Source organism: Pholcus phalangioides, unplaced genomic scaffold (assembly GCF_987345545.1).
Source record: "Pholcus phalangioides strain wild (caught in Gottingen) unplaced genomic scaffold, Ppha-v1.0 ptg000007l_1, whole genome shotgun sequence".
Lineage (NCBI taxonomy): Eukaryota > Metazoa > Arthropoda > Arachnida > Araneae > Pholcidae > Pholcus > Pholcus phalangioides.
In genome coordinates, this window is record NW_028301600.1 from 6789541 (window position 1) to 6814890 (window position 25350).

Below are 25350 nucleotides of genomic sequence, written 5' to 3' on the forward strand. Positions count from 1 at the left end.
TGAATATCACAAGCTCACCGCGATGCCCGTGACAAAGGTTGGCGATGGCCCTAGGAGCCAGGATGGGCACTTTGAGAACCACTGGTATACAAAAACGAGCAGTCAAAACATTTCTGAGCTGAAACAGCACCCCGCTAGAGATAGGCCTAGCTCTATATAGAATGTATTGGCCAAAAGGGGCATTTGTCGGAAGATGAACAAGGAATCCAAACTTGTTGAGTTATTCTGTCAAAAGGAAAGTCAACTGGAAAAGTGTTGGTAAAGAGTGAAGAGATCCTTCACAAAGAACAGAAGAAACCTAATTTTTCAGAAATCAGCTTCTGTAGAGACATAAACCCCTGAAGAACTATGTGCACTAAAGTTCCCATCACTTATGTGATTTCGAACCTTCCCGAAGGATGGATGCAACTAGAAAAGATATAGGCAGGTATACAATGGTCCGGCTATGTCCAGCCTATCTGTAGAGACCGGCGGCACTTTTTCGAAGTGCAGAAAAAGAGGTGTATTGAGATGAATTTTGAGCATTGAATAGCAAAAATAAGACCTAATTAGCATTTCAAAAGTATTGTTTACTTGTGCTTATTTACCGGTTTCCCCTCAAAATGATTTTGATGTGTAAAGATGTGGGGGGGGGGAGTGAAAACACAGTCATAACAAATGTGTCACAAAAAAATTATTCCTTAGGCAGGCCGCCCGTCATTTAGGGAGGGCAGGGGGGGGGCCTGGCTTTTGAAAACACACTAAAAATGGTATATATACAAATATATATATATATACATACATTGAGTACATGTGCTTTACCCCCCCCCCCCCCCCGAAAAAAGTTGAAATGACAGCCCTGTCCTTAGGCGGCTGCCTCGTCGTCTAATGCCTGTTTCATCAAACACCAACTCTGGCCTATATTTCAATTTACTGCCATTAATGAGAAGGGTTGGAAATGAAGGCACTGTCTATCAGTGATCGCCTCAAGCTCAATAGGGAAAATTTCTTACCTACATCCTCCCTCGGGTTTGAACCTGGCACCGCGACAGCAACTTTCATGGTGGTAGATGAGCATCTTACCACCACGCCACTCGGGCTCATCTGGTGCCACAAGTCTAAAACACTCCAATGCCCTTGGTATAGAATCTAGCAGCTGTGCGGTCACGTAGGTATCATGATAGACTCTCATCACGAGATCCTACGCGATCACCTGTTCTTATCCAACTGTAATGCGGTCGAGTTGTCAGAATGGTCAGTTCTACAGGCAGAAATAGACTGGTGGAAGACATGAAAGGCTGGAGGAGGGGCATGATGATGATGCCAATTCATATACATGCATACACATTAGATCATCAGTCAGCTCAGTCATTGTGTATATATACATATATATATAACACTGGCGTATCTCCGCCCATGGCCAGTTCAGAGAAAGAGCATTTATTAAAAATATGCAAGTTTTCCACAAGCAGGTTCTCAACAGTTGATTTTTGAGAAAACTTCCAATTAAAAAAAAAAGTTTCAAATGTTGTCGCCCATCATATACCATCCTAGAAGCAATTTAAGTAAAAAAATTAATTGTTAAAAATTTACGAAATTTTAACTTTTATATGTCCCTGGGTCTTATTAGTTATGTTTGGGGGGGGGGGATCATAAACTTACATGTTAAACGGGAAAAAAACTCAAAATTTTATGGCCGAAATTGACCAAGCACCATATAAAAATTTAAATTGTAACTTTTTTAGAAAGAGGTTCCCTGGTTTTAGGACCATCATTTTTTACTCTATGCATTTATTATAAAATCAATTTACAATGTGCAGAGACCATTCCCAGAATAGAATTTTCATCAACCCTCTTTTCTAATAAGGGGAAATGATTTTTCTAGTAAATTTGTATAGTAGAACTAACACTTCCCAGGTCCTATCAGCCTCTGCATTATGGGAGAGAGCACATCAATAAGCCTAGCAAAATTTGGGAAAACATTCTTTTTAAGTGAGTAAATAAGTTCTTTGCAGGCATTACATATCAAGATGCATTTTATTAACCTCCATCAAAGTGCTGGATATGAGCATGATGGATGATTAGAATGGAACCTACAGTTTTTAAAATCAAATTCTGTGTGTGTGATCGACTTTTCTTTCATGTAAAGGCATCTGAAATGTTTAGACCTGTGGGTGATTAACTCGAGCTTCATGTTCGAGGTTTCAATTTCTGAATTAATTCTGAAAGTGATTGGCCCAATGTAAAAAATACCAAAGTGCTTGAGCACACACAGCAAACCTGGCTCTAACACCACTGCTTCCACACTATTCCTAGGATTCAAACACAGACCTGTATAACAGCAGGTTGTTGTGGTTACAATTCCACTACCTGAGTGCATGAGAGGATTTACAAAAATTTTGACTTTTAATCTCAACAACTCTAAAGTCCTTCACTGTGATCAGGCAATATGTGATAATTCAGCTTTTTTGCAATGATTCATGTATTTTAAAGGGAAAGAAAAATGGTTCTGTCAAGGGAGCAAAGGATATCCAATAAAATAAGTAGTGAGATTTTCAAATTTCAACAATCTATTTACATAATGCACTGTATTATATTATAGTCTTTTTATTGTTCTTATACTAAAATACATTTTCATTAAAAACATTTGGATTCATAAATAAATGATAAAATGTAAACTAGGAAAAGAGGAACAAAATACAATTATACAAATGATCTATACATAAAAATATTTTATATCTTTGATAAATCTTAATTGATAATTCATTCAAATTTGCAAATATTCAATTTTCATCTTTGGTTAAAAGAGGTGTAAAAGTCACTTTTTGAAAGTAGGGGAGAATAAAATATGGCTATAGTACTGTAATACTCTGCTCTTTTTTTTGCTCAATCACAATTCATATGAGGACCTGCATCCGTGATTTTTGAGGTAGAGGTAGTCCAGCATTTTCATATTCTTCAATCAAATTTACCAAATTTGAAACTGATACATCAATAAGATCTTTTTCCATTCCATCTACTTTCAGGAAATGATGTAAATGTGCCTATATTGAATAGAAAAGTGTTTCAAACATTTCATCACTTATCAAAAACAAAATTTTATCAATGGAGGAAAAAAATGCAGTGAAACTTCTATAAGCAGTCACCTTTATTTTCAAGGCCATCATGAGTCAACTGATTTTTCTGAGCCCTACCAAGTAAATTCTCGAAAAATTTTACTTCACATTTTTCTGAGGCCCCTCTTTTTAGGCAAAGGGCCATGCCCAGGTTGGCCCATGCATTAAGATGGCACTGCCTCTATTCCAAGGCCAACTTTTTCTTGGAATGGACAAGAGGCTCTATTAGACATAATACAAAAATCATCCTCATTCTGCTGCCACCTCTGCATGGGGTTGGCAGTCAACCACTTCATCAATAAGAGTTGAAAAAAAAAAACAGTTTTTGTATGTTTTCTCTTTCAAATGCATTAAGAGCTGATAGTTTTCCTTGTACAAGCTTGTAAACTTTATACATCAGAATCAATACCCTTTTTAGATCAATCAGATTTTCCGTTCATGTGTGGCACTATCAGGTTTGAAACATTTGTAAAAAGAATGACAAATACTATATGGTTGATCCTACCTGATAAATACAAATACAATGCCACAACAGGCAAAATGCCCAACGAGGTGGCTGAGAAAAAGAACCCTATTAGAGAAAAATTCCCTGCGCCACCATAACCTCACATTTTCCCTTACCAATCGATACTGGTGCCCCCTTGTAAAAGCAGTCGATTGGCGGTGTACTAAAAGTTGTCCATCCTGTTGAAAATTTTGAACACTTCGATCATATCTCCTCACCGCCTGCATTCATCCAATGTAAACATATTCAAAAAATGAAGTCTCTCTTCATAACTCAAGCCCTGTGTGCCAATAAGGATAGGCGTAGCTCTTCTCTGCAACCCTTCAACCAAGTCTATGTCCCTCTGTAGGTATGGTTTCCAAAACCTTACAGCATACTCGTCTCGGACAAACTAAGCCTCGAAAAAGCGGAAGAATGACTTTAGGAGAACGCATTCTATTCACTTTTTTGACCACTGCTAAACAATGTTCAGAAAACCTAAGCCACTTGTCAATGAGAATTCCTAAATCGGTGACCCAACTTGCATCCGGGATAGACACTATTCAACTCGTAAGAGAACCGAGGGTTGTTTCAACCAAAATGAGCGACTATGCACTTATCAATGTAAGAGAGTATAAAATTTCCCACCGGGGGAGGAATAGGGTAAACCTATTATTTGAATATGTAAAAGATGTGATAATTTTAGCTTGGTGTAAACTCTACTTTTTTAGCATGCAGAGATACAGTAGAATAACAATGAGAAAGTATAAGAATGCGAGAAAAGAACATGCACAGTGCTTGCTATAAGGAAAGAACAGATCTCTGATAATGCAGATTAACGAATTGATCGGATGATCTGGTATTTCAAGTTCTGCATAAGGTATATGTATCTGTTATTTGCACATTATAAATAAATTGAGCACAAGATTTTTTTGTGTAATTGAAAATCATTATTTTAACATGCCGCCCCTGAAATGTTTTTTCCAGTCTACTATCATACAACTTCTATTCAGTGGTCCACAAGCACTCACTTTTTTATGGAACGCAGAGTACCTGTCTTCATCATCATCAATTGTTGGTGTTAGAGATCTTAGAGTTGGTTTTAAGATCTTAGAGAAGTTTCACTGTATCTGTTTGCATGATTAACCTTTGCCAGCCCAGGATCTCAAAATTCCATAAAAACTGAAGATGGGGTCATTTAAGTGTCATTTTCTGTCTGGGGGGGGGGGGCGGAAGGGGGGTTATGCTTATTTTTCTAAAGATCTTGAATCAATATCTGATTTTGTATTCATTTCTAAAACTTGCATTAAAATCCAGATTACCATTCTGTTATAATTTTTCATCTTTGAAATTCAGGGAAAGATCTCAGATAAAAAGAAAATGAAAGAAAGCACATTTACAGCCCTATCATCTTCTAGAGACCCGATGCCTATCAGAAGATTCCAATTAAATACTGAAAAAAATGTTGATATTTGAGTAATCACAGAGAAAGTTTTTTAGCAAGCATGCATTTTCTATGGTGGATCATTCTATCAGATCAGCCAAAATATGAAATATTTGTTTTCCTTGTATTTTCTACAATAATCTATTTGTCCTGCAGTGTCCCACACATCGGTAATTGTGAAATGATACTTTTAGTTAAAGTCTTAATGTCTGTATACTCAAGATTCTCATATAGCAAGGCGACAATGCTTTGACAAGTTAGTGGATCCCTCCAGGCAAAAACATATGAGCATAAACATCACACAAACCTAAATCAATGTTTTTAAAACCACATGAGCACTGCGGCAGATATTTAAAGAAATACTATATTAGCACCCCTAAAGCAGAATATACCAATTTTTGTGACATAAATCGCACAACAATCAATGCTGCTGCTGGGGGGAAGAATTTTAAGTAAATAAGGAGAAAAACAACTTTTTTGTGTATAAAATGTCACTATGGGAAATTCTTATCTATGCTTCGGTACGGATCAGACGTGCTTTTTTGTGCTCCAAGTACAATCTCTTAGTCCTGTTGTTTGGGGATTAGCTGCTGTGGTTCTGGGAGATAAGAATCTGGTATCAGCACGTGTTGTCTGAAGTTAAGTGGTTTTATTTTTTTCATCTATACCATTTTTTTCTTGTATTTGACATTTGGGTTTTTAAACAAATGTAGAATTTTATTTTTTTGGGCTTTTGTTTCTTCAATTTATTTTAATTAGTGTTCATTAAGGGTTAATTTGTGAGATAAATGTTTGTATTTATTTCTTAATTTTTATTTGCATTTTTTCCAATCAGTTCATATTTGTTCTCTCTCTTACTTCCATTTAATTTCCTTTGTATTTTTGCTAGGTTTTTTCCGTCGTTTATTTGTGTATATTCAAATTGTTTCCCACGTGTAGTAGGGTATATTGGTTGGTTCTTTTCTGCCATTTTGGTGTTTTTCCCATTTTTTTGATACACTCTGCTTAGGAGTTTTGGACGTTAGTGTTAGCAAACATAGTATATTTTTTTCCCCAGGTATTTTTAATAATTTTTGTTGTTTTGCTTAAGGTCTAATTTTGTAGTGTTAGTAATAAGATAACTAGTTAAGTTATCTAGTTGATTAATACTAATAAGTATAGTTGTAATTTTGTATCTTAATACTTTTTATATAGGGGTGTGTGTGTTCTATACTTTATATATATACTTATTTTTTTCTCATAATCCAGTGTTTCACATTTTATTTTTTTACTTTCTAATATAATCTGTTACTTATATTTTGTATCATAATGTCTTTTAAGTTATTGTAATTTTCTGTTAACACATTTCTCATTCTCCTATTTTTTAAGTACAGTTTATTTATTTCTTATCTAGTTTTTACATTACTTTTAGTATGCCTCAACCTCGATTAGAGTTGTGTAGGGCTTGCGACGGAAGGTTTTACTGGTCCGGGGGGGGGGGATAGTAGCTAATAGTTTTAAGCGTAAGGATTGCTTGGAAAGAGCCAAGTTGAAGAAAAAGCACACTGTGAGAAAGTGTGTGAAGGGTTTTTTGAAGTTTTGAACGCTGTTGTCTTCCGGGGGGGGGGGGGGAGATTAGCGACGTTTGAGATGTTTTTCATGGACAAAATTTCTCTGGGCAGGTAATCCTGTGGGTGGACACGAATCAGGTAGGAGTGAATATTAGTGAGTTTCTGCCAGAGTATCTGGACTTATGATTATCCGCTTGGGAGGGGGATTCAGATGTGGCAGTGATTCCAGTACTGTCAAGGGGTAGTAGAGCATTCAGGAGTAAGACCCCATCACTTTAATTTGAGGCTGAAGAACATTTGCTCCTCACTTGGGATCACGTTCTTGGAGCTTTTCACATTCACCGATAGGTAGCTTTGTTGGAATGGGGCTCACTTAAATAGGCAGGGGTCTGTGAGGCTTATGCTAGGCTTAGGTCAGGTTTATTACTCCCAGACCACATAGACGGGAATGTAGGTTAGTTAATGATAATAAAACAGTGTCAATCAACGGGGAATTACCTACCTCTGACCTGGATGACTCCTTGATTGACACTAAATCACTGAGCAAATTAAAATGTGTTCTAATAAATTACAGGAGCTTGCGTAATAAGAAAGATTTTTTAGAAACTATGATAGCTGTGGAGGGCCTGGATATTATAACTATTACTAGAACCCTTAGTTGATTGAACAACTTACTAGAACCTATGATGGGGATGAACCCTTCTTACACATCTCAGTGTATGATAATTTCTTCAGAAATAGATCTGGCAGGAAGAGGGTGGAGTCTTGATTTACGTGAAATCGAGTTTGCAGGCACGAGAGTGTAATGCACAGGGTAATGATATTGAAACTACTTGGATTGAGCATGAAAACCAAAAGGTGTTGTATGCTAATTGTAGGGGTTTGTTATATCCATCAAATAGGGATCCAAACTACATTGCCAAACTTCATGATGAAATTTACAACATGTATAAGCATAAGTGTTGTTATATTAGGCGATTTCAATTATCCGTATATTGATTGAGAGAATGTTTCAGCTAGAGATCAATATGAAAGAGACTTCCTTAAATTGGTACTCTGTAATTTTTTGTATCAGCATGTATCAGAAGCTACTAGGGGTACTGCTATTTTGAATTTAATTCTTGCTACACTTCCGAGGAACCACTTTTTGAAAATGTTTCGGTGGGGGGTGAGTTTTCTTCTAGTGATCATCGTGTCCTTAGCTTTTTCTGTAATTTCTATTTGGGTAAAGCTGATAAAAGAAGAATAGTTCCCTGTTTTCGAAGAACCAACTTTGATATTGCGAGAAAAGGCTAGTGGGAATTTTCAAAGACCTGTTGAAATGAGTTGGGGTGGTAAGTCAATAGGAAGAATTTAGTATGAATTTAGTAACCCTTTGGTTGTAAGAAGCGTGTTTGTACATCACACTCCCTCTGGTTCACGGATAGTGTGCATAATTTTTATCTTGAGAAGAAAAAAGCATTTAGAGAGTATAACAGTGGATGAAGTGACCTGTCATCGTTACTGATAAAAAAAAGGGGGCCGTTGAAGAAAGATATAAAGAATAGTAAAAAGGAAGTTGAATAAAACTGTTGGCAGATAACATTGGAGCTGACCCAAAATCATTTTTCAGGTATGCTTATATGATTTTTCCCATCAGTTTTCGATAGAGAAAACGTTATTCAGTTTTTAAAGAGAAAACATGTGAGTGTTGCATGGGTCAATAAAATCCTCAACGATATTCAAGTTGAATATGTGGAGGTCCTAAATCTTCCAAAGAATGTATGCGCAAGCAAAGCACCAGCAGATATTTATCCTAGGATCATTATGGAATGTGCTAATGAACTGTTGGGGTCAATTGCACAGATTTGCAAGAGTAGTGTTGCTGAGGGTATCGTCCCAAGGGACAGGAAGCTTGCTAATGTGGTTCTGATAAAGTAAAGAAGCCATGTCGAATTATTGTCCAGTGAGCTTGACATGTTCCCTTTCGAAAATTTTAGAAATTATTATTAAAAGGCAATTGGTGAAGTCGATAGACAAGAATAATATATTGTCGAAAAATCAGATCAACATGAATTCAGGAAGAGGAAGTCATGCGTAACCAACCTCCTTTGCTTCTATGATCACGTGACTAAGGCTTTGGTAAGGGCAAAAATATTGATGTTATTCATCTTGATTTCCAGAAGGCATTCGATCGGGTCCAACATGGTAAGCTCTTAAAGCTTTTACATGAGATTGAGGGGCAACTTACTGAATTGGATAGAATTGTGGCTAAAAGATAGGTCACAACAGGTTATGGTGAACGGGGAATTCTCTGATTGGACAGGTGTCACAAGTGTACAAAATACTTTTTTCACTTTTTATTGATAAACTCGTTCACTGTATTGATGGGACTGTTAGCAAATTTGCAGGTGACGTGAAGCTAATGGGAGTAGTCGGGAATCAAAGAGATAGGGAGTCGCTCCATACCAACTTAAACATGATTGCAGCCTGAGCAAAAGTATGGAGTATGACATTTACATTGACAAGTGCATGGTCCCTGATTTTGGTTCAAGCAATCCATGTTTCACTTATGATTTGAGTGGTGTTATTATTCCAGATGGAACTGAGATTACAGATCTAGGTATTCTTATTCACGAGCAGCTTAGGTTTCCTGAACATTGTTCAGCAGTAGTCCAAAAAGCAAACCGAATACTCAGGGTTTCATTCTTAAAAAAGTATCTTCGAGTTCTCCTAAAGTGATTCTTCTACTTTTCCAGGGCTTATAAGTTCGTTCTGAACTGGAGTATGCCATAAGAGTTTGGAAATCTTACCTAGAGTGATATAGACTTGGTTGAAGGGGTGCAGAGAAGAGCTATGCATGCTCTGGTTAGTACACAAGGCTTGAGTTATAGGGAGAGATTTGATTTCTTCAATATGCTTACATTGGAAGAATGCAGATGTTCGAGGGGACACGATTGAAGTTTTTAAAACTTTCAAAGGGGATAGATAGAATGTACCGTGAAATATTAATATGCTGTCAATTGACTCTTTTGACGAAGAGACACTAGTATTGATTGGTAATGGACAACTCAAGGTTGTGGTGTAGCAGGGAAGTTTTCTTTAATAGGGCTGTGAATAAATGGAATAGCTTAACCCTGCAGAGATATGTTTGATATCAATATTCTTTATGGGCATCTTTTTTTCAGCCACCTTGTTGAGCATTTTCCTGTTGCGTCTTTGTACTTATTTTTATTGCAGAACATTTTCAGTCAGCTAAGGGCTCATTGCAGAACAAAGCAAAACATTCTGCTTTGGGAATCACACAGCACAATACACTTTCATGCCATTTGAATATTTCCATCAGTAATTTAAAGTAGTAGTATTGGAAAAAAATTTCTGATATCTCGTGATAAACTCGTAAATATATATTCATATCAAGGAAACAGTTATTTTCCGGATATTTTGCTGAGGTGAACTCGGAAAGAAAAGTCATCACATCTCCGCCAGGACTCGAACCCAGGCCCTCTTGCATACCGGGCAAGCATGCTACCATCTACACCACTGGAGACATGACCCTGCCTTCCTTATTTTTCACGCACTGTGGCGTGAGGCGCTGAAGTAGAGGCATTAGTAGCCTCTCTTAACTTCAGGAAATGGCCCGCGGGTGGGACGGTTTAGAGTGAGATAGATGGCTTTTTCTCAGCCCGAGATATCAAGGAAACAGTTATATATTCATATATTTCTGAGATATACCTTTTTTTTATACATATTTAAAAATCTGTACTTTAGATTAGCAAAAGGAAGCCACACACGATTGTTGTTCCATAATAATGTACCAGACCATGTATATCCTATTGGTGGAATCTTGCATACTCCCATTTTCCAGCAGCGATTCATCCATGGTGCAAGAATCAGGTCAGTGCTTTGCCTAAAAAAACATCATAGAAAAAAAAAACCTGTTTTTATGCATGAAAAAAAATGCAGCAGAGGTCTCCAACCTGATACTTGGTCATGGAAAATTCACTGACACAAAGATATATAATCGAAGAATAAATTGAAAAAAAAACAGGAAAAATTAGCAGGAAAAATAAACTGAAAACAGTCCATCACCAGTGTATTTTTAAGTGAGTGGCTGAAAGTGCAAGTAACCACTCATTAGCTCCTTCACTCAGTTGCTTGGTCACTCTCCTGCTAATCAATTCACATGATCATTCACTTGGTCACTCACACATAGGTGTACGTAGAATTTTCTCAACAGGGGAGGTTTCAGATTTTTTTCCCTTTTGAGGGGGGTTTAAATTCTTTCTGCAAAATAACAATCTTGGTTCAAGGGGGGGGGGGAAGGCTTAGAACTTCCCTTTGCGTACGCCAATGCACTCACATCATCATTCACTTAATCAAGAAAACATGATGATAAACTGTTTTCAGTTGATTAATTTCTTGACTGTGAATTTTCACCCATGAACAGCTGGAGGTGAATTTTCCTTGGCACCCAGGAACAACTAACAAGTTGCTATATAACAATGGTAATACTACTATGTTACTGTTGAAGAAATAGTTGGTTTGTTTGTTTGTGTTTTTTTTTTTGCAAAAACAAACACAAAATACACTTAAAAGACAAAACAAAACCACATATAGACAAGACATGAACACATATATAACATATTGGGCCCCAAGGGACATAACAACATAACGTCCTCCCAGGCAGCCTATGAATTAATTGTTGTACTTTGCTGCCATTTCTCAAGAACAATATGTTTTATTAGTAAGTGTTGTGTAATAAAATATGAATATTTTAAAAGGTTATATACTGTAAATTTGAATTAATCAGATTTGAACTATTAAAATATTAAAAAAATACCATATACCTCTTTTGACCATAAATTTGAATAACTGAACCCACTACCCTCATGAAAAATTACCATGTGTCTCATGACAAAGGCTGGGAACCACCAAAATACATTATGATTTTTTTAAATTATACAGCAGAGTATACAGTAAAACCCCTCTTAACGGTCACCCTTCTTTTATGAAATTTTTTTTTGTCCCACGGGTGTGCGTAGAATAGGTGGTTTCACTGTATAGGATGTAAGGTCAATGGAACTTCTTGAAAATATTGCAGCAGGTTTAAGATAATCAGGATTTTTTAAGGATAATGTTTTAAAATTATTTTCTTCAGTTGGCTTCTTTTCAAGATTAATGTCCTTTTCTGTTGGCCATGACTTTCGCTTTCCTCGATAAGAGGGGCAAGTGGAATATGGCTGATTGTGCTTTAAAATCATTCACAAAATGACTATCGTAAATGAAAGAAGTGTAAACAAAGGGGAAAAATAATTTGCAACCATGAAAAGCCCAAACTTTTTTTTTCTTAAAAAAACGAAGCTATTTAAATAATTTTTAGTAAGTATAAAACTCCCAATGTAATTAACCAGAGATTAATCTCACAGATTAAATAATAAGAGAGGAAGAACTTGACACCGAAATATCGATATTAAGCAAATAAACATTTTCAGAAATAATAGTTATTAGCCCTTCCCCCTAAATATTAGGTAAAATTAAATGAGGCAAATAAGAAAGGAAATGTGAATTTTCTTAGATTGTCAAACTTGGGAGGCAATTTTAACGTCAGTACTTTGCCTTTGATGATACTTTTGCCTTGAATGTTGGGCCATTGGAGGGTAGATGCAATAGTGGTTCTTCTAAATTTTGCTTTCTGATGAATCTTAACTTCATTAGTTGCCCAAAGAACATCTTTACTAACTTTTTATCTGTGAATTTGAAGAGAACCCAATCACCAACCTTTGCTTCTGAAATAATTTTTGCCACTATGTCTATGAAGTTTAATCCTCTATTTTTCAACACTCATCTTTCAGGTATATACCGGTAGAAGAAGCTTGTGCTGACTTAAAAGCTTTATCTTTCTCTCCAGTTTCATATCATAGTTGATAAAGCCAATGCAAGTAGGTACAGAATAAGTGTAAGCTCACTGGGTTCCACTTGCCCCAGCACAGGGAAAACGTGGGAAAAAGTGTAACCATCTTAATTCCTACTTTTCCTAAAGAAATATCATAACAATATCAAGATGGCAGGTTAAATAATAAGAAAGGAAGAACTTTTGACACAGAAATATTGATATTAAGCAAATAAAAATTTTCAGAAATAATCATTATAGAAAGAGCCCAACAGTAACATGATCACAAACCTAACTTCTCCTGATTATGTGAAAACTGATCTCCCTTGATCTCTGTGAAAATTCTCCTGATATCAGTGGTCTTGTAATTGAAAATTTTAAATTAACCTTAGCTGTCTGTCATCCCCATCATTCTAGAAATGTTTGTTTATTTTTGGAGTCCCTTGAGAGCATCTTAAATCATAATAGTGATAAAATCACCTGTATAATTTTTATTTTAATATTGATGTGTTGGTCTGTATGCCACAACGCGAATCCCTTCTCGATACTATGATTTCTTATGGTTTCGAAAATTGTATTTCACAACCTACGCGCATAACTGAACATAGTGCAACAATGATAGATTTGTGATTTAACATAAATATAGATAAATGTGGTGCGATTGATTACCGCATCAGTTATCACCTTCCCATTTTTGCTTTGATTCCCACTAAAAGTCATAAAAAAACAAATGTATAACTCATACTTCTATCATAAATTCAATCCTGATTTAATTTCTAGTTTTAGAGATAAAGTAAGCTCTGTCAACTGGATAAATACTGTTGATCTTAGTGACCCAGAGACTGCTTATAATACTTTTAGTACCAAACTTGATAGCATTCATAATAATTCTTTTCTGCTGATACAGTATAGGGTTCATAATAAATGGAAAAAACCATGGATGAATCGGCACATATACAAGACAATTGGAAAGAAAAACAAACTTCTCCGTCATTTAATTAGAATGCATAATGTCGAAGATTTGGGGGATTTCCACAGATTTAGAAATAAGTTAAATATTGAAATAAAACAAGCTAAACGTAACTTTTTCTTTCAGCTTTTGAGCATAATGACAATAAAACAGTTTGGACTAGTGTTAAATTTTGACAGGTAAACTCACCCACACAGCACCCATTAACTCTGTATCAATCAACAACACTACCAACGATCCTAAAAAGATGGCTGACGGTTTTAACAGTTTCTTTACTGACTCTAACCAATTTTTAGACTTTAATTCAGCTCAAAACGGTGTACATATCTCGAATTCCAATATTCTGAGTATTCATTTTCCAATGATCAGTACTCAAGAATTCGTGCAAGTATCCAAGATGGTGAGATATGGCACAGGTCTGGGATGCCGAAAGCCATAAAATGTGTGAATTCTCTCAACCATTTTAATTGAAATTCTTAATTGCTGCATCACCAATTCAGTTTTTCCTAATGCTCTTAAGCTTGCCAAAGTTACTCCAATCTATAAGAATAAAGGTGATTCTTCAGTTATGAGTAACTATAGACCAGTATGTAATCTTCCAATTTTCGCTAAAATTTTTGAAAAAATAATTGCTCTATGACTTAAAAGTTTCTTTGGAAAATTCAATCTAATTCCTCACAACGAAAATTGATTTAGTGTGATCTACTGAAACTATCCTTCACAGGCTCCTGGAAGATGTTCAGAAAAATCTTTGCAATCGTCAATTTACCTTGGGGGTGTTCGTAAATCTATCCAAGGCATTTGATACAGTTCAGCTGGATATTTTGTTAGAAAAACTATATAATTGTGGCATACGTGGACCTGCCCATAATTTTCTGCAGTCATACATCAGCGATCATGAACAATATGTATCTATTCAAGGCATCTCCTCAGGCTGCCTCCCTGTTAAAATTTTTGTGCTACAGAGCTCGATTTTAGGAATGTTACTTTTTATATTTTATGTTAATGATGTTTTTAAGGTGAATAATTCTGTCAAATATTATCACAAAAATGAGAAACTTTGCCTGGTTTTAATTTATACAAAAATTGCCACGTTTTTAAGACAAATAAATTCAATTGGTCGAATGGTCGACGCGTTTCAGCTCTTCAATGGAAAGCCGTCATCAGGACCTCGTGGTCAGAATTCACACGAATGAGTCGTGGAAGAGTGATGTTTATGTCTGGTCGTCCTATTAGTTCGCCTTTGTATTTGCTGCGTCCGAGTGGTCTTTGGATGCGAATTGGGGAGCCATCTGTTGCAAAGTGTTGAAAGTTTTGTCACGACTGAGGTTAATAAAGCCTGTCTAAGCTGATGAAATAGGTGGCGTGTTTCTTCCATCATTAACGAGGAAATTCTGGCATGTTCTGATGAAGTATCCCTCGAGAAAATTCAATTCAGAATTGTGTGTTTGTGTGTTGCTTTTTTAAAAACAAACGCTTTATCAAAATCAAAATAATGTGAACGTTGCCAACAGTGTTGGGCAATAGCCGAATTATCCGTCCGTCCCTTCTCAACATGCTTTCGGTGTTCGAGAACTCGAATATTTAGATTTCTTCTAGTTTGGCCAATATATCCATTTTCGCAATTCTTGCATGGGATGAAGTAGATACCAGATTCTTTGGAGGGTGAGATAGGATCTTTCAGATGGGAAAAGGTGAGTATATTTGTTGGCTGGAATATTGTATGGAAGTCAAATTTCTTGAAGATAGAAGAGATCATGAAACTTGAAGAATTGAATGGAAGAACAACGGTATTAGAAAACTGTTTTGAGTCAGCTGGGAGCAGGTTCATGGTGCATGTCTGGGTCATTTTTCTGAGGATCTTGTCGATGATAAAAGGTGAAAAACCCCGATTAGAAGCGATGTCACAAAGGATATTGAGTTCATTCTGGAGGGAGGCTGAATCACTGCAAAGTTTTAGTGCTCGATGAACAAAAGAAGAAAATGCCGAAAGTTTCTGATTGGGAGGATGAAAGGATTTTGCATGAGGTGGCATGGAGATAGCGAATGGCTTACGGTACACAGATGTATGAAGTTCAGTGTCTGTCTTTTTAATGAGCACGTCGAGAAAAGGCAGCATATTATTTTTTTCTATTTCATAGGTGAATTCAATATGTGGGTCAATAGAATTCATAAAATTGAATAACTCAATGACATTAACATCAGTCTCATCAACTAAAGTGAATGTGTCATCAACATACCTGATCCAAAGTTTGAAGTGGTGGGTTTCCAAAAGTTTTGTTTCGAAAAAATCCATATATATGTCACAGAGGATAGGCGAGAGTGGGTTGCCCATGGCAAGACCTTCTGTTTGGCGGTAAAACTTTCCAAACACTGAGAAATAATTGTGCGATACACAAAGTTGGGTGAGTTGACATATTTCATCGATTTCAATCGAGGAGAAGTGGAATTCTTGCAGACGTTGTTTCAGGAAGGAAATTGCACCGCTGATAGGAATGTTAGTAAACATGGATTTGATATCGAAGGAAATCATTGTAGCGTTATCTGGTTGAATGCTGCGGATGATGGAAACGAATTCTGAGGAATTCTTTACTGTGAAATGATGCTTTTTGCAGAGAGGGGACAAAAGTTCAACGAGAAATTTAGCAAGTTGATGCGTAGGTGATCCAATGCAAGAAATTATAGGTCTTACTGAAAATGAAGGTTTGTGTATTTTTGGAAGAGCATAAAGTCTCCCGCAGTTTGCGGCGGATGGAAAGATGCGTTTCTTGGTCGAAGAATGTAGAATGGGAGTCTGATTGATTTTCTTTTGAACCAATTTTAGAAGGGTAGGAGCTGGATCCGTATTGAGACAAGTGTATGGTCCATCGTTAATTAATTTTTCAACCGACTCTTGATACATGGATTTATCAAGTACAACAATTTGGCCACCTTTGTCAGCTTGAGTGATGAAAATATTGTTGTTTCTTTTAAGTTCTCGAATGGCAGAGATCTCAGATTTCTCAAATGGTGAAGAAGTGGTTTTTAGATTGGCCGAAACTGAAGAGGAAATTAAGTGCCGAAGAGATTCTTTTTGATTGGGAAAAAGTTTACTGTTGAGAAACGACCGTTCGAGGGGCACAAGAAGTTTTGTAGGACAAAAATGAGGCCTGGGTGATGCAAATTCTGTTGATTCGGTGATATGGAACAAACTCCCCAACAGTCTCAGAAATTGTAATAACCTTTCAATTTTCAGGAAACGTTTAAAACCCTGGTTATTCAACGGAAACACTCTTACAAATTAATATAAATATTAAAAAACATGTTCAATATCTATTTTGGATTTTCTAATCATTTTTATGCATTTTTTTTTCCTTTATTTAGAATAAATTCATGAATAATGTAGAAAATTGAGAAAAAATCTAACCTTTCTCTCTTTTGGCTAAATTAACTAGTAATTTTTTAAGACCTCTTAATCTTGGAGTTCATTGTTGCCAAACATGGCAGTGGGAACCAGTCAAGGCATATAATTGCTCTTTTTATCAATCGGCCAGCTCAACAACATTCACATAATAATAATCACGATCAAGTCTCTTTTTTTTCATTAACATTGGTTTATGTGAATTGCCAGGTCGTCTCCATGAATCTGACTTTTTTGTGTTTACCTAATAAACCTTTTAACGGCCAATGTTCCCAATTGGGAACATAGGCTTCATTGATTAGAAAAAAATATTTTTCTTGCGTGAAAGCACTTGATTTTTTCCCCCCAAATACATGAGATTCAAAACTTAATTTACAAAACAAAAACTTCATTCATTTTTGCACCTGTATTATAAATTTAATTTCTTTTTAAATCAGTTGTTTTTAAGGAAGAATAAAATTTGAGCTTTGTTTGAATGGAAAAATCTCTAAAGAAAATACTCTTCCGGTCCTTGCAAATTTCAGGCTGACCCCGTTTTCTCAAGAAAAATATGGGGAATAAGGATTTCAAGTAAAAAAAAATCGGTAATTTTATTCACATTTTTTTGTGTTTTGATTTTAATGTTGTTCTTATGGACATGACCAAGTCCAGAAAACATACAAGAAATGTTTTTCCTTAATGCGGCCAGTAAAAGGTTAATTAATGATTTTGTTGATATTGCATGTATAACATGTATGCTGGGTATTAATTCCTGGTTTTTTGTATTCATCTGTATTGTTGTGCAAATAAATCTATCTATCTATATGAGCAGGGCCGGATCTTGAATCCTATAAACTACGTGGCCACTGAAGGTGACAAATTTTTTAGATGGTCAACTGCAGGAAGACAATTTTTTAGAGCCCCAACTGAAGGGGAGAGGCAATATTTTACAACAAAAATATTATTCACTCTAACTTGAAAAATGTCCAGAGCTGGCCCTGCATATGAAATCTCTTTGTAACGTTGCATGAGCAGCTAGCACAGCAAGAACATTTCTACTGAAAGATAGAGTAAGAGTACAAAAGAACGATTCAGCCAGGAACCGTTCTCAGAAGTCAACTGACTCAAACAAATCATATTAGATCCTGCTTACCCTTGCATACATCATAAGTAAAAGAATAATTTTTTGCATTAAAATCATTTACACACACTGCAGAAAATACTTTATTAAACTAACTTTCAAGTCTACAGTAGCTTTGATCTCATCATTTTTTAGTTATAAAATCAAATTCCATGATTAACCTAATTACCTAAATTTTTTGGGGGAAAAAAAGGTTTTCCTCAATAAGAAATCAAAAATAATGAGAGGAAACATTTTTTTCTATACATTTGGTATAGGAAGGGAGCAAAATTTAATTTAATTGCATAGGGAGAGATATTGACTTGTATAACACATGAAAGTAATATAATTTGATGTAGCTCAATTACAGCTATTTTTGTAAATATAAAAAATGATTTTGTATCACTAATGTTGCCAGGAAATTTGTGCAAAATTATCTATTTGTATGATTCATGGAAGGATGTTATCCCTTTGGGTCGAAAACTGTTTGTTTATGGTTTATATTGTTCATGTGTTTTTTCAGTTCAACATAAAAAAATTTCAATCAATGTACGGTGATATCTTATTGGCAATAAAAGTGTTATGGTAATTTTCGAATTCCTTCTTGAATACCAGATGTAAAAGCTAAACTTAATACATCTAATCTGCTAAAAAAGTTCAATTTTCATATCAATAGCAATAATATTCATTTTAAAATTCAGTTAATATATTTTGTGTTTACATGTCAATTCATTAGCTGAATTTTTCTCTTCATTCAATTAATGACCAAAAGCATAGTTAAACTTATTAGTTTTCAGAAGGTATAACAATACCACTTCAACTTTTTTTGTATGTCAGATAGGCCAACCTGACCTCGAAGAAATAGAGCACAAGAAAGAAATATTCCTTTCTTCACATCTTGGTCCAAGAGATTGTGCTGACTAGAAAAAAGGTCCACAAAGAGATCTTGGAATCTGAAAAATATAAATATGTAAACAACCAAAGCAAAAATTTAAATTTAGTTTCTATATTTCTTTAACATTATAACATGAATATCATTCACAAGAGAAAAACAATCTTTACAAGAGCAAGATACTTGATTATTCTATCAATCATGATATACTGACCTGACTGAGAATGATTCTGTAGAGATCTAATGATTAATAATCAAACAAATAGTATTCTTTCCAATACTATTTACTTTTACGTTCTCCTTTTTCCAGCTACATTGTTTGGCAATTTGTTGTGCTTTCTGATTCTGTATTTGTACACAGAGAAGATAGAACATGAATGATTTATAAAAAGTAATTCTAGGAGAATTCTAAGGAATAGAATGATTCCAAAGAAATTAATTTCTTGAGATTTCATCTTGACTTAGTGAGGGTACCCCTAGTGTCTGTTGTCCACAATGAAAATACAGGTCTTGTTCTAGTTGCTTGGGGATTGATATCCATCTGCCTCTGTGTACCTTTCTAGGCCAGAGTATGCCTAAGTTTTGTAATGTTCAAGTAATTCTCTGGAATTATACTAAACTAAATCCCAAAAATTTGACTGTACTTGAACATACAAATTCTTTCACATTGATCGTTTGAAAACCTTACAATATCATAAAAATGTGCTCTACTTCAAAATCCTTGTGGTTATTGCCATTTCTGATGAACAAGGGGCATCACAGAAGTTGTCAAAGAATTTTATTTTGGGCAATTTGAAGCCTTTCCATTTTAGTGGTGAAAGCCCAAGCTAGTGCTGCATAAGTGACTATGGCCGTATTAAACTTTGCTCCTTTGTAGATAGCTTGCCCATGAGCAGATCATTCTGTTCAACATCCCCACAGCTTGGATGGCTTTTAGTGAGATGTACTCAGCATGCTGTTTAAAACTCATACAAGTATCTAGTGAGTATCTAAGATATTTAAAGTCTCTGGTGCATAGGAAAAAGGAGCTACTAATTTGTATTCTTCTGGTTTGGGGTACTTTTTTTGGTGAGCCAAATGAATTTACATTCCTGTGTTCATCTCCAATATATATAGCAGAATATTCATACCATTCCTCAATGTCTCTCAACAATACCCTCAATGGTCTCTTCCATGTTTTTGCAAGCTTTGCTTATTTTTCTACCTCTGTGGAAAATCATTAGATCATCTGCATATTGGGCAATCATGCCATTTTATTGTGTCAGGAAATCTTGTTCTAGGTTGATCCAGTGAGAGTACACAAATGCTATCTTTGCTGTTGAATGTTAGGATCATGAATTGAGAGATACAGATAAGTTTTGTCACTCATGAGTGCTCACTTCTGAAGCCATGTTGCTCTTTGCAAAGAATGTTATTGATAAAGAGAAAAGCATAAATGTATGCAGGGTTTTCTGCTTTGATTTTTGTTCCAAAGGGGCATTTTAATTTTTTTCCTGCAAAATTCACTTAAATGCCAGCTCAGATTAACAACCCCCTCCCCTGCATATGACAGTGAATACAAATCATTATTATTCTTTCACAAAGCTTGGCCAATTAATTTAGCGAACTGATTGGCCTGAAGTTATGAAGGAAAAGCTGGTTAGTACCTTGTTTGGGAAGGGGTTTGATTGTTTTAATTATTACCTTGATGGTGATAGTACATAGAAAGGTTGATGAAGATTTTGAAAGCTTAAAAAAGCTGCTTAGCAAAAAGTTTGAAATACCTGCACAATAAGTACACAATTTAATAAACATCAAGATGTATGGCAAGATATGAGTACATTCTATCCTTGGCTCTAATCCTCAGAATCAACAAAGATCCTTAAATTAATATGATACATTTAACCAAAAACTAAAACGAATCACAAAAGTGCTTTCACCTATGACTAGAAACAGTTGAAGAAAGAGGAGTCAGACTAGACCCTACAAAATGAAGTCGCTTGAAAGGCACCAAATTCATAAGAATTTCATTGATATCAATATTCATTTTTCCAGGAAATCTTGATAAGCTATGAAAGATATTAAATAATGAGAAAAATGAAACTATGAAAAAAATGTATCTATTGTTTTAAAAAAACATAGTTATGACATTTTCTTTCAACACAATATCTCTGAGATATATTGGAATACATACTTCGCACACAAAATATATAAAGGAAAAAAACTTTAAAAAAAAGACACTGATTAGTCAAGACATTGGTAAGAAAATTTCTTTCTAATGACTTTCTCAATGAACAGTCTGGCAGTCAATGAATGTTTGATAATTTTATCATTTTCATCACACCTTCAAAAACAGATACTTATACATCTGTGAGCTCCTTCACAGAATCTCTTTCTACAGATGTTCAGATCACCACTGGGTTTTTCTTCTCTCAATTTGAATTTCTGTTCAACTTCTCTTTGATCTTCAAAACTGTGGATAACGAACTCTGAGGAATCCTGAATTTCTTTGATACCTCAAGTTTTGTTCATTTTTGGCATTAAACTAACTGTATACCTTTAATGGAAAATGCTTTGTGCTTGAACATTCTCAAAATTTACACACAATAACACCATTACAACCAACTCTGAATCTAGCTAAAGAGTAGCAAAGATATTTTGAAGGGATATAGTTCATCAGTTATCCAAATACTGCTTAACCGAAAGCATTCCAGTCAGCAAATTTAAATTTTTGCACCATGTAGAAGTTCATTCCGCTATGCTAGCGGATGACAAGGAAGAGCCTAGTGATGATGACCATGCTGGAAAAGAAACATCCAGTGAGGAAGCTTTTCACTGCCTTGAGACGGCTATGAAGTGGTTAGAACAACAAGAATGTGATGCTGTCTTTAAAACGTTTGCGAGATTTAGCAGTAAAAAAAAAAAGAGTATCAGCTCTGAAGCAAAAGAAAATTTTGGACTTCTTTTCCTAAACTGTAGGCATATTTAATATGGCCAAAAATGGCCCCATTAAAGTATGTCAAACTAGGCTAGTCAGTTCTCTGTGTTGTTTGTAAGACATGTAATGCAAAATATATACAGTTTTGTGTTTAATATTACTGTTTCTTAGTTTCATATTGCTCCCATAATACTGGTACAATTTTTTCCCGTGAATGTTTGATTATCCAAAAAATCAGTCATCTAAACACCCCCAGTCCCCAATTATTTCAGATAATCTATATGCTCTATTGTGTATATATATATAAATTTTCATTTCTTCCTAATAAGATTTTCTTCAAGCAAAATAGAGAACTCAATGAAAAACATTTAAAAAATTAAGCAAAGAGGATTTTACAGTAAGTACCGAAAAACGGCCTGATAGAATGCCTTCAAGGGAGAAAAAAAGAAGAGTACATTATCAGCTGTAGCTATGCATTGTAGAAAGATAAATTTTCAGATAAAAGATTTAGATAAGATTACATAAAAATTCATGATAATTCTTGTTTGAAAACTGGTTGAAAATTTGTTATAGGTGCACTTTGCTGAAATTTGTGCTCGTTATAAGCAATTAAAATAACCCAGATAAGCAATATGAAATTGGCAGAAAAAATTTTGTTATACGTAGTGTGTGGTAAACAAAACCTGTGTATGGTATATAGTAGCTAATTTTTCAAAGTTCAGTTTACTATTTGTAACTGCATATGCAATATTGCAAAAAAAATTAATTAATGAGTTCACACATTATTTTTTTTTACAGAAGTAATTCCACTTAATTACTAATGAAAAAATTTGATGCTGGACTAACCTGGTGATATTTAACAATAAATTGGCAATAATGTTATTCATGCAGTCAAATGGTTTTTCTGTGCTATTTTTCTCAAAGAAGAATGTGCTTTTATCAATATAATTGCATATATCACCAAGAGCCTGAAATACAAAAAATTAAAATGATCAATTTTATGCATGAAATGTTGCTAATTTTAAACTGATTTTTTCACACTAATTTTAATTTTTAACAATTTTAGTTTTGAGTGAAAAATATAAAACTTTATATTTTATCAGGATAAAATTAATTTTGTTAATATCAAATAATTAACTTTGATTTTATTAAGTAGCTAATTTTTTTAACCGCAAATCACAAACCAAAATTTGAAAATATATATTTTTCAAGGAAAATACTATAAAAGTAAAAATATGATGTATTTCACACCGATAGATTAACACTTGTTAGCTAATTACTGATTTAATTAATAAAAATTAGAACACACATAGTTACATTGCTCTACATAAGTAGTTAACTAAGTAGTTAACTAGTACACTAATGTTCTAAAGAAAAATTAAGCTTACATTTTCTTGAGGTATTGATCTAAATTATTCTGTTTTGTGAAGTCCATTATTATTTTCCCAATTTCATTTGAGAATTTATAGAAAGTTCTGTAATGTTCCTCATTTCCTCCTGTTTCACTCCAAAATCTGTCTAAGAATAAGCAAAGTTTTTCGGGTGCAGATGGCTTAGGTACAATTATCTGATCTTCATCTCCATGGTCGGGCATCTCTTTCGATTTCATGACATTTGACATGATTTCCGAGTCTGATTTTTCGCCAAAGTTTGCAGATTATTGTCAATGGAAGTATACTGCATGAATTCATCATTATTTTTATTTTATTTTATTTATTTACTAATTGCTGTAGAAGGCCTTGCAAAACTTTCACTATACTTGACAAAAATGGAGCAGGTAAAAAAAATACAATTAATAAGAACACTGAGGGGAAAAAAACAGACAAATTGAGAAAGTTATAAGAGTAAATAAACAAAAATTAAAATACAATATATATATACATTTAAAAATAAAATGTAGACAATAAAAATGCAGTGTAGACAATAACAACTCAATGTAGACAATAAAAACAAAGTAGAAAATAAAAGCTCAATGCTGACAGCAAAATCAAAATGCAGACAGTAATAATTGAAAAGAAATTATAATAAAATACAAATAAACAATATCAAAATCAAAAACAAATTCAAGCGAAAAAAATTGTTAGAAAGGGCAGACTTTTAAAAAGGGCAATAAGTGGACCTCTACAATATCATCTCTTTCATCTTTAAGATCAGTAGCTTCTTCTTCTACAGATGAATTTTTTTAGTTTGCATTAAGAGAAACACCTTCTTTGAAACAATTGTGTATGTGTATTGTTTCAGACGTAGCGGTGTCTCAAGCATGGCTTATTACATGGATGGCATCCAGTAACATGAGAGATTTTGAAATTTTGTTTGCCAAAAGGAGCTCAGAAGAAAAAGAAACAGTATTTCACTGATGATTTTTTGAACTATCATTTTCCTATAGTGAAACTTAGAAGATCTTATGATGCTTTTATCGAGAGGTTAAATGATTAACATTGTGTTAGGTGGCAAAAACACCAACTTTATGTTTGTCAACCTCAAATCAATTTTTTTGATGAGTGGAACAGTTATCCAACAATAAAATGATCTTATAATTTACCAGCTAGCTCTTTATCCCATTTAAGAAGGAAGTCTGTGAAAATGCTTGATATCATCCAAGAATTTTTGTTGCTGGCATACTCTACTAATAGATTTTAAACTTCCCTAAAGCATTAAGAGGACTTGGTTTGTCTAATCACCAATGGAGTTTTCCTAATGGTTCCTGCCATATTGCATGTCATCACCACAGTTTGATTCTTTTGCTTCCACAAGTTGATTCATTTTTGAACGTTAATGTATGTTCAGGAAGAGCAGAATAAAACAAAGCAGTCTCTCCCACATTTAATATCTTTTTAGGTGTGTAATACTTAATAACATTTAGCCAAACTTCTTTTCTCTAATTCAACACTGATTTGTGATCTGTATCTTGCCTCTCGCCATGCAGTTTTCTATAAACTATGTTGTTTAGCTCCTTCCATCGAGTTAGCCATCAGTTGGTTTAAAATTACCATCTCCAAACACATTAGCAAAACGCTGAGAATTTTCAAACTTCCAAACCAAATTGCTTGCGAGATTGGAAGCTTATGTAGCCTTGCATTTTTGAACCAACCTAAAAGAACAGTCTCAATATCCTCTGATTTTCTATCACGTTTCTTTCCTTGATAAGTTTTCACATTCCTTCACTGAAATGAAGATTGTATGTTTCTGTTTCACAATACTGAACAGCACTTTTTGAGATATTCCTATTTGTGAGGCAGCTTCTTGCTGACTAAATTTTTGCAAATCATCATACTTTTTATGAATCTTTTGTTTTTCTCTCACATTTGAAATTTTTCACTTAAACATGATGCTTACTCTTGAACATTGTGTTAAATGAACCATCGTTTACTTATGGAAATTTTACTTTCCAACCACTCATGAAAACCAGTTTTGACAGTATCTGCAATTCAACTAATCCTTACATATCCGATTCCACCTTTCTGTTCAAGCTGCTTTTCTTTTTGGGTCCCCAATTTCTATTATCACTTCTCCTACTTCTTGAATCCTCCTTTATTTTGTTCAACATTGAATCAATGAAAACGTTTCCAAACAAAGTCCAGATGCAAAAATCAAGGCAAAATATTTTATTAAGTTAAATTTTTTTTT

At 34.6% G+C, this 25350-nt stretch overlaps 1 protein-coding gene across 4 annotated transcripts in view; it reads right to left on the reverse strand.

The window, feature by feature from the left end:
• Nucleotides 1-2572: 2572 nt before the first annotated feature.
• Nucleotides 2573-25350, reverse strand: part of LOC149084857 (tubulin epsilon chain-like) — a 67830-nt gene continuing 45052 nt past the window's right edge. For 2 of the 4 annotated variants that reach the window (XM_089232583.1, XM_089232582.1), the window contains exons 9-13: nucleotides 22570-22691; nucleotides 20726-20854; nucleotides 18727-18867; nucleotides 10288-10462; nucleotides 2573-3023 (exon numbers count right to left, since the gene is read on the reverse strand). In XM_089232583.1, the coding sequence (XP_089088709.1) occupies nucleotides 2877-3023; nucleotides 10288-10462; nucleotides 18727-18867; nucleotides 20726-20854; nucleotides 22570-22691 (714 nt within the window). In that variant the 3' untranslated portion in view covers nucleotides 2573-2876. Of the gene's footprint in view, nucleotides 3024-10287; nucleotides 10463-18726; nucleotides 18868-20725; nucleotides 20855-22569; nucleotides 22692-25350 lie in introns of those variants that run through there. The other 2 variants (XM_089232584.1, XM_089232585.1) reach the window with 2 other exon arrangements.